Here is a 12,272-nt window from a genome sequence, read left to right as displayed (position 1 = left end):
ATGAATCGAGTAGTTTAGTCCAAATTTTCTGAAGAGAATCAATCGCTTGTTATGAAGAAAAGATTTAATTTAGGCTTTTACTCGCATGTAAACATTATAGATCAGCGAACGTAAGCAGAAGCTCAACCAAACCTGCTAAATGCGCGAGAACAGACCTCTTCCGGTGCTGCGTAACCCATGAAAATGAACCTCATTGGTTTTGCAGTACATTTGAGCTTCCAGAAGAGGTTTGGTTGATCTTCTGGTTATGTTCGCCGATCAATGTTTACATGCAAGTAGAAGCCTAAATTAAATCTGTTCGCCATAACAAGTGATCGTATGGAGCCCGCACATGACATGCAGGAAAAAAATAGTATAGGCTAAATCGTATGCACGATTTACTAAGTCGTTCCCTTGATTTATATATTGTGCGCCCAATTTACTAATTCATTCCCTCGATTTGCTAAATTGTGCGCAAGATTTAGCAAATCGAGGGAATGAAATAGTAAATCGCGTGTACGATTTAGTAAATCAAGGGAACGAATTAGTAAAGCGTGCGCACAATTTACTTTTTTTTCTTGCATGTCATGTGCGGGGCTCCAGTACGATCGATTCTTTTCAGAAAATTTGGACTAAACTACTCGATTCATATATGGATTAGTTTTCCGATCTCTTTATGAAGTTTTTAAAGTGTCAAAGTGGAAGTTACAAAGGCAGTCAATGGAAGCAAATCTATCAGCATTCTGTCATCAAAAATATCTTAATTTGTCTTCCGAAGAAGAATGAAAGTCTTACGTATGTGGAACAACATGAGGGTGAGTAATTCATGACAGAATTTTCATTTTGGGGTATATTCATTTGTCTGTTTCAAAACCTTGTGTGAATATAAGTGATCTGTGAATTGGCTGTAGGGAGTGTGCAAAAACAAACATGTTGTTGGGAAATGTTTTGGTAAGAATATGATTATCACAATGGATTCCAGTCATTGTCCAGAGTGACACGTCCACTCTTCTGTCACCCAAGATAGAGGTCAGTGGTTTTCGAAGCCCAGTCAATATTCACACTGAAAAAGCAATAGCTGGATTAGACTCTACTGTAAACATTTTCTCTACCCTTTTACATTGTTATTTAATTTCTAATTAATGATTACAAAATAAAAAACTAGTATTGGCACTTTTTGGCAAGTTTTTCAAAAGCATTTTGTATGTTTTGATTTGGAATCCGAGGTTTTAACTTTACATATAGCCTAAACTCGCAGTCTTTACTTATTACACTGAAATTATATTTAAAAAAATCGCTTAGAATAAAATTCAGATCGGCCGCGCAAGTTGGACATTCACTCTCGTTTCGCTTCTGGCCCTTTAAAAGTCTCTTTGCGGTGGAGAAACATCTGGTTGTTGAATGAAACCCAGTCATTCATAAAAACAGAAGAGAGACCTGCTCTGATTGGCTGACTACAGCCTCATACTCGCATAGGTAATGCAGAGACAGCTATTGGTCAATCGCTTGAATAACGTGAGGGACTAGCCAATGAGCGTGATTTACAGCGTTAAGCCGACGCTCTTGGAAAAGCAGGCGATTCCATTGAGAAAATTTCAGTCGCGTCAAGCTGAGGGTGAGTGCGATACCCATTAGTGCTCGCAAACACAGGCTGTTTTTCTCTCTGGGATTTATCAAATCACTCTTTTTTTTTGTAAAAGAAAAGGATTTAACCACCGTTGGGTGAGTATATTTTACACGCTGCTCTAGCTTTGTATTGTTTAATTATGAGCCAATGCAAGTTTCATCTTCTGCTTTTATTTTTATAAAAAGTTGTATTACTTAAAACGCCGCGTTTAGTTTTGCTGGCTCGCACGCCATTTTCTTTGTGCACATATTTGGCAACCATTTCCCAGTTGTTTGATTTCTCCGTACTTTATGAAGCTTGTTTTAAACTTAATCATAATCGCACTTTGCTCTCTGCACAATCCATACGCGGTTTGACGAAGTGCTTCTCGCGCGTTTGGTGTTTTTATGAATGGAACGGCTGAGGTTTTTTTGGGGTAGCGCGCACGAAGGATCAAATTTCACTTCATTGAGAAAAACAAGCGGCCGAGGGAAGGGAGGGGGAGCGCGCGGCGATAATGGGCGCTGGGGGGAAGGGATTGAACTTCTTGAACTCGCTCTTATACCTGTTAACTCGCTGTTGTAATGCTATAATCTCGTTTTACTTATTCAACAACTATAGCTTCCGCTGGCTGCCTTTATTATCGCCAATAAAAATCTTTAAAAGCACAAACTCTTCTTTTTCAGAATGAAAAGTGCAGACGCACGTTCCTCCTGTTGTATAAAGGTCTGATAAGCTTCAGGAAGCAATAATGTTAAGCGATGGATGTTTAATTAGTTCTTGGTCCAGGGAGGTTAGGCGGTGTTGGCTGTGAGGTGTTTTCTTGGCCTCGCGGCTGTAATACGATTTTATGGCCTGAACACTTGCGTCAGGGAAAATAAACACACGTGTGTGATGAAGCGTGAGGAACAGCTTAGGCGTCGTTATTTTATTCTTGTCGTTCCACTATTTAAAGAGATCGTTCACCCAAAAATGAAAATTGTCATCATTTACTCACCCTCAAGTTGTTCCAAACTTGTGTAAATATCTTTGTGATATCATAAAGATGATGTTTGGAAGAATGTTTGTACCCAAGCAGATCTCACCCCCCATTGACTACCATAGTCATTTTTTCCTATTATTGTAGTAAATGGGGGGATGAGATCTGCTTGGGTACAAACACTCTTCCAAATTTCTTCTTTTGTGTATGTAATGGACAGGGGGTGGACAGTAAGGACAGTAAGAGCTGTGCGTGTAAACCTCACTCCCCTGATCTCTAGAGGCTGCGGTCTTTAGACTTCTTGTTAGAGCGCCTGACTCCCATGCCGGCGGACCTGGGTTCGAGTCCCGCTTAGAGCGGGAGGTTCGAACAGGAGGGGTTACATTGGTCCCTTGACCCGGATGGGAGTGAGGTTTAGTGGGGTGGGTGTAACGGATGTAGGCTGGTCAGAGCTTTGCCTGTAAACCTCACTCCCTCTGATCTCAAGAGGTTGCGGTCTTTAGACTTATTGTTAGAGCGCCTGACTCCAATGCCGGCGGACCAGGGTTCGAGTCCCGCTTAGAGCGGGCGGTTCGAACAGGAGGGTTTACATGTACAGCAGAACAAAGAAATTTATACAGGTATGGAACAACTTGAGGGTGAGTAAATGGATAACAATTTTTTCATTTTTGGGTGAACTAGCCCTTTAAATCCAAACCTTATTTGCTTTAATAAAAGTAGCTGCTTTTTTTTTTTTTTTTTTTTTTTTTTTTTTAATTATCACATTCGTTTAAATTGTTATAGTTTCTTGGATAGTTTCATGGGCAACAGATGGTACTGTATGGTTATGTAAGGACCCCCATCTGTACCGTGAGCCTTAGAGTGTGTGTGTGTGTGTGTGTGTGTGTGTGTGTGTGAGAGAAAGAGAGAGAAAGAAGAGGGTGAGCGAGTGTAAGTGTCCTGCACTAATGCAGCACACTTCATCCGAGCAGGAGCTGAGAGTGAGTGTTACACAAACAAACATGCTAGCTGAAGTTTTCACAGATCAAAGGGACAGTTGGTCCTGAACTGTCAGGACCCGGGACGATCACTGACAGCTGCATCAGATCCTGACAGAGTGCTTGTCTTTCTCTAAGTGCAACTTTTCTCGGCTCTTCTTCCGACAGGCGACGATCTCACCCGTGGGCCCACCCCCCTTTTATCCCTGTTTATTCCCGTTTTCCCTCCTGCTGCAGCCCCTTAGGCCGCAGTGAGAAGCAAGCAACATGGACGGGTTTTACGACCAGCAGGTCCCTTTCATGGTGCCCCCCAGTGTACGTCTCTGCTTTAACTTGTCATGCCTCATTTTCTTCACTTTTGTGACTGTAATTTTGATATTTTACTACAGAATATCCATCAATGTGGATGGCTGTACACAATGATCACTTGTTCAAACGTTCATTATTTGATCTTGGTCTCGTTTTACAGAAGTCTCACATGCAGGAACCATCTTGCAGGCCTTTCAATGACCGAAAAAGGAAGTTTGTTGACACTGAGCTGGCACAGGATACTGAGGGTAAACAAATGAACATCCACATCATTTAACCCAGGCCCAAACAAATGAGCCTGTTTATTCACAAATCAATCTTTTTGTTCCACAGAGCTCTTTCAAGATCTTAGCCAGCTACAAGAGATTTGGATAGCAGAAGGTACGCCAACAGCTCTAGGTTATGGAATACATTTCATAACTACTGTTAAAACACAACTTGGTGGTTAATGCATCATCTCAGTGGTTGATCTCTGGGGTCCCATGCAAATAGGATAAGACAATACAGCATACATATAAACATACAAATTATTTATATTCGTGTTAAATATTTAATGCCTTTATTCACTGACTCTGAACAGGTCTGAAGCAAGTCAGTCAGTATAACTTGTTTTCCTTCTCCATGTGCAGCCCAGGTACCTGATGACGAACAGTTTGTTCCAGATTTCCAGTCGGATAACTGTGAGTACCTTTTGAATATTCATGTAACAAGGAAGTGGGTTTGGTTGCTGAATAGCATATAGAACTTGTCTTAATGAATTATAGAAACTCCTGGCATATAAAAAACATTTATTTATTTATACTGCACAAATTATCAAATTTGCTATGGACATTTTGAAGCGTACCTTCCCCCTTGAAACCAAGAAAAACAATTACTCTTTTTTCCAAGAGTTTCTGTGCCAAACCTGATTCCTAGGCATGAGTTAAAGATGTTTCTATTGTGTGTGTGTGTGTGTGTGTGTGTGTGTGTGTGTGTGTGCACATGTGAGGCCCAGTGTGCTGCTGCGGTGCTGTAACTCATGGCAGCCTCCAGCTTGGTGACATTTTAATGGGGCTGGATCCTCGGCGCACACACACTCTGGTTATTATGTGCTGGTGAACAGTGCTCTGGCTGTTTCCCTTGTTAGTTTTTCTTCCCATTTGGCTCTGAATAAGTCTTAATTGTGTGCATTTTCTATGGTGTCAATGGTGTTTATTGTAGAACGTGAATGCACATGGATGTGTTTGCATAGAAATTGTGTGTGAGAGGGTATGTGTGTGTTTGTCTGGCACAATTCCTCTTATCTGGCATCGTGCCTGTAGCTCTCACAGGCCCCTCTTTCACCACAGCTGGGCAGTGGGGCCCCTTTTCCATAGGAATCACGTGATAGTCTGCAAGTTCTAACTTGCGGCCTCCTTTTCTAGAGGGAAAGGCCTTTCTTCCTCCCCCTTTTAAGTTCCAGTAGTGCAGTACTAAATATTTATCACCAGAAACGTACCAGGTTAGGTATGGAAGCTTGTTTCCGCCACGGAATAAAAAAAAAAAAAAAAAAAAAAAAAGATAATTGCGACCTTTTTATCTAACAATTCTGACTTTTTTTCCTCAGAATTGCAAGATATAAACTCGCAATTGCGTGTTATAAATTCAAAACTGTGAGATACAAGTCGCAATTGCGTGTTATAAAGTCAGAATTGCATGACTATAAAGTCACAATTGCGTGTTAAAAGTCAGAATTGCACAATATAAACTCATAATTCTGAGAAGTCAGAATTGCGAGATATCAACACAATTCTGACTTTATAACTCACATTTCTGACTTTATAACTCCCAATTGCAACTTTATATCACAATTTTGACTTTATAACACACACGTTTATATCACACAATTCAGAGAAAAAAAGTCAGAATTGCAAGATGTAGACTCTGAATTGCGAGGAAAAAAGTCAGTCGTGAGATAAAAAGTCGCAATTACCTTTTTTATTTTTTTTTTATTCAGTGGCGGAAACAAGCTTCCATAGTTAGGTTCCCAGTCAAAGAACTATATTTTTTATTTTGACATTTTAGTTTATGTAGACTGTATTTGTGCCACACAAATTTAAATGAAAAACTTTGTCTCTCTAGTGATGTTCCATGGACCTCTTCAAACTAAAGTAAAGAGGGAACTAAGCCCAAGCAGGGAATTTTCCCCCTGTGGACAAGAGCAGAGACTCTCTCCTTATGGAGAGAAGTGCCTATATAACTACAGGTATACATTTCCTCGTCCTTTCCCCATCTTTCCCTTCTCCATATTCCCCCTCACTCATGCTTTATTTGTATTTTATCAATTTTAGTGCCTTCGACAGAAAGCCATTTTCTTTCAACAAGCCACTGACTCCTCCTTCTACACCGGCATCACCCTTCGGCTCCTCCACCAGCACAGCAACACATCATGTGCAAAAAAGAGCGATGCCACCAGCCCAAACTCAGACACAAGGACTGCCACTTCTACCTGTCCACAACCACAGTTCTACCCCACCACATCAGACAGCACAGACTCCACTCCACAGTCAAAGCCCACCTTTTGCTGTGCCCTGCCCACCTGTCAATCACCCAGATGCCTCCTACAGCACAGACCACAGGTATGAATATATGACATCTTGCAATTTATTACTAGGTTGTTTTTCTTTACGACACATCAAAGTCATTTTTTGGGTCACGGTGTTCGATTTCTAACCTCATTTCTATCTTTGGCTTCAGCTTGAGCTGCTCGTGCATGTTAAAAGTACTGTAATCAGCTCAGGTTGAGCCTTTCATTGGGTATTATCTTGTTAAAGATGCCACACTGACCTGGAAAGCAGTTCTATGTTTATCCCCTTCAAGTCTTCAGGTTTAACTAATGGAAAAAAAAGGCTTATCCCTTTGACGTGAAACTCATGATCTCAATTGCCCTCGATGTTGTAAATGCTTTCTCACGTCTTTTTTCCTTTTTTTTTTTCCCCCTTTCTCTTACTCTTCATCTCATTAGGTTCCATCGGCAGCTTTCCGAGCCCTGTCTGCCGTTCCCACAGTCCGATGGCCGTTGTCAGACACCTTACCCCCCACAGAACCGTGGCCATTTTCCCCGACATAGCCGCCCCCCTTATCACCGGCAGATGTCAGAGCCATTGGTGCCAATGCCTCCGCAGGGATTCAAAAAGGAAATGGTGGATCCTCGTTACAATGAGCAGGGTGTGCAAAACATGGGACCTCCTCGTGCACCATTGATCCACCAACTGTCAATCAAACAAGAGCCCAGAGACTTCGGCTTTGACTCAGGTGGGTGTAAATCTCTCAGAGATTTGGGATTCAGTCCCTGTGAAGCATGCAGTGATGTAATGAGAACCTTTTAGCTCCCACTAGGTCTGCTGGTTGTGAAACTGTCATAATAGCGACACAAGCAAAAGGTCCAGTGTCAGTAGTGTAGCCACGTATGAAAGCTCACACAGAAGTCACTTTCTGTTGGTCAACTTGCCAAATTTGTAAACTCAAGATGAAATCTGAATGTGGAAATCTTTTGCCCTGAAGCGAAATTCCCAGTAGCACGGATTCCTATAGAAACGACTCTGAGGAACTCCTACATTGTATTTTTTTTTTTTTTTTTAATTACTTTTAAAACTTGAGCTCCCAAATTCTATTATATTATAATATAATATTATATAATATATTAACGTAAAAATAATTAAAAAAACATACAATACAAAATAAAGCAATATGTAATATAATTATAATATATATTTTTACATTATTTTTTGAACTCCCAAAATATATTATCATATATTATATTGTGTATATATTTTTTTATTTTAATAATTATTATTAATAATTTGATAACTCCCAAATTATATAATATTGTTTGTTTTTTATATATATATATATATATATATAATGTGTGTGTGTGTATGTATATGTATGTATTATTAATGTGATTTTTATAATCTTCTCAATTCTAATCTTCTTGTCTTGCAGAAGTACAGAATTGCCAGTCATCTTTTGGGAAATCAACAAATTTCTATGGCACCAACAGCGAGGGTGAGACTTTTATCAGTTTAGTTTCATCTGTAATTTCTTTGAAGTGCAGATGTTTTATTAAGCAACAGCTTCTGATTAGTCTTATGTTATAATGAAATTTCTTTCTCAGACTGTCCATATTAAATCCACTTTGTCTCTCTCTCTCTGGCTGTCGACTGCAGGTTTTGGGTATGATGGAGAATCCCACCTCTATTATGATGATGCGTGTGTGGTCCCAGACCGCCTGGAGGGAAAGCTGAAGCAGGAGGGTGGAGTTTTCCGGGAGGGTCCTCCGTATCAACGAAGGGGGTCTCTGCAACTCTGGCAGTTTCTGGTCACTCTGCTGGACGACCCATCCAACAGCCACTTCATTGCTTGGACTGGCCGTGGGCTCGAGTTTAAACTCATTGAACCAGAGGAGGTCAGTGTGTTATGAAAGCAAATGGCTTTATAGACCACTTTTTTATTTCAGCCAACTAGCAGAATTAACACCCACATTTTCAATAGGTTGCTCGCCGTTGGGGTATCCAGAAGAACAGGCCTGCGATGAATTATGACAAGCTGAGCCGCTCCCTGCGTTACTACTATGAGAAGGGCATCATGCAGAAGGTAAAGGCACGTTCACGTTCCAATGTCATTTTTCTTCTTTCAATCCCTTAATAATTAGATTGTAGTTCCCTCATTGGCTGTAGTTAGTAAAGTCCACCCCATCAAAGCATATCAGCTTTTTCCAAACAAGATCTTCTAAAACATTTATCTTTCTCGTTCACATGCAGGTTGCTGGAGAGCGGTACGTGTATAAGTTTGTGTGTGATCCCGATGCGCTCTTCTCTATGGCATTCCCTGACAACCAGAGGCCCAGTCTGAAGGTAGACCCCGACGGGCTGCAGGTTCCTGAGGATGACACTGTTCCACTCTCACACTTTGATGAGACTAACAGAAGCTGTAGTTATCCAGCAGAAGCCAGGGACCAGTGCTTAGTTGGGCCGTCCTTTCCTGAAAATTACGCTTTCTGAACTGCTTCACTACCGCCGAGCGGACCAGAACTCTAAAATGCATCCTCACACTCCAAATGCAGCTCATGTCAAACTGTAATCGCTCCAATGAAGAATCTGTAAAGCCTGCTGAAAAGTCTCTAGACTTTCTTGCCACATTTTTATTGTTCATTTGTTTGTTACTTACACAGGTTGGAAAAATGTCTGCTTTTTTAAATTTACCAACAAAAAAACAAAACAAAAAAAAACGTAAAGGGACACAACAGTATTTTTCAGTATAACCTTTGATTTTATATATATAGATATATAAATAAGTGTATATTTTAAAATATGGCTTTTGTGCACTGCTTTCTTTGTGTATTGGGCCTGGTGTCTTTTTTTTAATGCTCTGCTTCAGTGAGATTTTTAGACTTCTGACAATGCATAATGATGCACCTCAGGCTGTTGTCATTATCAGAGTGTATATAGCTTTGATTATAATCTGGAAAAATGCACAATTTTTCTCCAGCTGGCCAAGTAAAATGCTTTATAACTGTTCAGAAATGGTTATTTCAACTGCTTTTGTAATGTGATTTTTATGGATATGGGGCGGGGTAGAATGGGCAAAAAGAGTGCAGGGGAATTGAAAAGTGAAATCTATGTATATTATGAGTATATTTTTGCAAAAGCAGAATTGAATTGCATTGTATAAGCTGTACAACAGACTTTTATCACTTCTAATCTGTTCTTTTTGTACAGTGGTGTGTGTGAAATTGAAAGCCAGCTCTTGATATAGGGGGAAATCGAGGCTGAAAAGGCCTGATTACTGATTCAGGATCTGTCATGCTTGTGCGACCTTTAACTGTTTACCAAAGGATTACAGCAAGGCCATCTGATCACTGTTCAGTAGTAAACAAGCATGGCATGAATCCCCCTAGCTCTTTCCACCTTCACTGTCAACCTTGCTTGTCTGTACTGGGTACAACAGACCCCTAGTTCTGTTTCACTGTGGATAAAACTGTTGTTTCATTGTCTTTTGAAGACAATTTCTTTCATTAAGAATTTTCAAGTACAGTTTTGGTGTACAATTACAGATCTGTATTTTCTAAACTACAAGGTACAGGATAAATAAACGTCCATAAACAGATATGGTTCTTTTTGGATATGGTTTGTTTGGTTTCTGTCTCATTTATAGCCACCTCCACTTTGAGAACTATTAGGGGTAAATTAACAAAGTAGACTCGGAATGGAAAAGTTCCATGGATGTTAAAGGTTCTTCGTGGAACTATTGATGACCTTTATTTTTATGACGTCAAAAACTTTCACACGCCCAAAACATCCTGAATGGAAGGAAACACTGTCCAAAACTTGCCACAAAGAGCATTAAATTCTCCTACTTAAAGCTGGAATACACTACATGACTTTGCCCAGATTTGCAGTCTGGATGAAATGATGCCAGTTGGGTGAACTTGATTTCACCAAGTACAACATGTTCCTGGATCAACATTCCAATCAACCAATCAGATTTGAGGCACAAGTTTACAGTTTGTCAAGTTTAGGTTTACAACCAGGCTTAGGTGCTTCTATCAGTGTTATTCACCTATCATTTCCCTCTGATTTTAGGGATAACTTATGGGTAGGGTTAAGTTTAGGGGTAGGGATATGGTTAGGACTATGTTTTTTCCTTCATGTTCCTAAATCTGTTGATCCAGAAACATGTCTTGCTTGCAAAATCACGGTGACCTAGTGTGTGATGGGCTTTTTTTTTTTCGTTTCAGACCATCAGTGTGTGCCAATTTGCCTACTATGCCTTAAAAGTACTGTTTTTGAGAAGAAAAAGTACATACTTTTGAGTGTGTAGCAGAAGAGTGTGATTTTTGGGACATACTACTTCGTCATAATTTCGTCTTTAACTGACGCTCTGTCCGCTTAGTTACGTGCAACCTGTCACCGTTTAAACTGCCCTGTCAGTCATCTTGTCACAGTTAAAATCCTCCACATTCAATTAAATTTAATTTCCTACCGTTTCGGAGAGAAATGTAGTCGCACGTTGATCTGCCAGTCATGGGTCTTTCATGCAGAGAACTCTCCTTATGTTTACATAATGATGCATTTAAAAGTTAATGACCAAACGCATCGTTATAAAAGTTCACAATGCTGTTGCAGATGACATATAATGTGGATAAATATCTTTTCGTCAGGTTAGATAGGCTACTAATTATCAGTCACTCAAACCCCTTTATCTTAACCGCTCTGCTTAACCGTCGGTCTCGCACATCCGCCATGTTTGTAGTTTTTTAACACGACTCTTTTCACATACTGTGATGACGCGTTTTAACGGTCATCAATATCGTAAATCCTGCAAAGTTTTTTATATTTTCATTTTTAAAAATTTGTATGTACATTTATAACACTATACTTAGGCTAGTATTATATTACCGTTGCATCAAATTACAAAAAAACTAGTTAATGCTGCTGTGAGGGTGTTTCTATGGAAGTGACGGTAAAAATGACATCTTTCTCTCTTCTGACTGCCGTTATCAATCGCTCTCTATTTTTTTCCCCTCTTTTTGAAAGTTATGAAAACACTATTGTGGAGTTTTCTCTTTTGCTATTTGTGCAAATGGAAACACAAAAAATATATTTAACAAAGTCACCGCTATAAAAGTTTACCCAACTATGACGACTTCTGCTTATTAGAAACCCTTAAATGTGAAAAGGGTCTATTCATGTTTGTAGTTCTAATCGAAGCCTCGTCCACAGCACAATGGGTTGTGGGCAATATTAGCCGTTGGAGTGCTCACGAATCTGCACTTTGGATTCTAACTGGAAAAAGTAGACCATCCGGGTATCTTTGGAATACTCATTTCAACATATTTGGGACACATTCTAATTTCAAATACTACGGATAATATGGGAATATTTTACAGTCTATGATTGGGACGCAGCATATGATTATCAAGCATGTTTGATACTTTGAGCCGATTTTAGAACACATTACAGTTTTCATTTGTCATGTGTCTCCTAGCAAAGCATGCCATGTTTCTGCATTAATTTATGTTCTTATGATTTAAAAGTCTGGTAGTGTGCGATCCTCAGTCGTTTAGTGTATAATGCCCAGTTTTTTCTATAACCATTTTCAAAGTCAGCAAGTGTGTGATGCCTATTGTTTTAAAATCTATTCATAGTGTATTCCAGCCTTTACATTCAGACTATTCAGTCCATTTGGCACACTGAGGAATCTCATTTACATGCGTCCGTGATCTTTCCAGGAACCTCTCAGTTTGACCACTAAACTGTAACCCAGCAAAGCCTGCGTAACGAGGCGACGCAAAGTAACAGGGTATTGCATAACCTAGTGACGCTCATTCTCTTTCTTCTCTCCTCTCTCCTTTAGCAGGGTTAGTCTTAATCCTTAGTGACCTTGTTCCATGGAGCCAGAG

The 12,272-nt window shown here is 39.9% G+C and overlaps 1 protein-coding gene across 5 annotated transcripts; it reads left to right on the top strand.

The window, feature by feature from the left end:
• Positions 1-1,499: 1,499 nt before the first annotated feature.
• On the top strand, positions 1,500-9,976 carry etv5b (ETS variant transcription factor 5b). Of its 5 annotated transcripts, none has more exons than XM_051897790.1 (12): positions 1,500-1,594; positions 3,710-3,856; positions 4,011-4,098; positions 4,184-4,231; positions 4,480-4,530; positions 5,951-6,074; positions 6,160-6,447; positions 6,834-7,123; positions 7,814-7,876; positions 8,038-8,276; positions 8,363-8,470; positions 8,632-9,976. In XM_051897790.1, exons 2-12 carry the CDS (start codon positions 3,809-3,811, stop codon positions 8,869-8,871), a joined length of 1,587 nt encoding a protein of 528 aa, XP_051753750.1. In that variant the 5' UTR covers positions 1,500-1,594; positions 3,710-3,808; the 3' UTR covers positions 8,872-9,976. The 5 variants fall into 5 exon arrangements, with proteins under 5 accessions (XP_051753750.1, XP_051753753.1, XP_051753751.1 ...); XM_051897793.1 differs by having other exon boundaries at positions 1,535-1,701; positions 4,014-4,098; positions 8,363-8,464; XM_051897791.1 differs by having other exon boundaries at positions 1,535-1,701; positions 4,014-4,098.
• The last annotated feature ends 2,296 nt before the right edge of the window (positions 9,977-12,272 follow it).

Source organism: Ctenopharyngodon idella, chromosome 6 (assembly GCF_019924925.1).
Source record: "Ctenopharyngodon idella isolate HZGC_01 chromosome 6, HZGC01, whole genome shotgun sequence".
NCBI lineage: Eukaryota > Metazoa > Chordata > Actinopteri > Cypriniformes > Xenocyprididae > Ctenopharyngodon > Ctenopharyngodon idella.
Note: the sequence above shows the minus strand (reverse complement) of the source record. Positions and strands in the feature narration are given on the sequence as shown.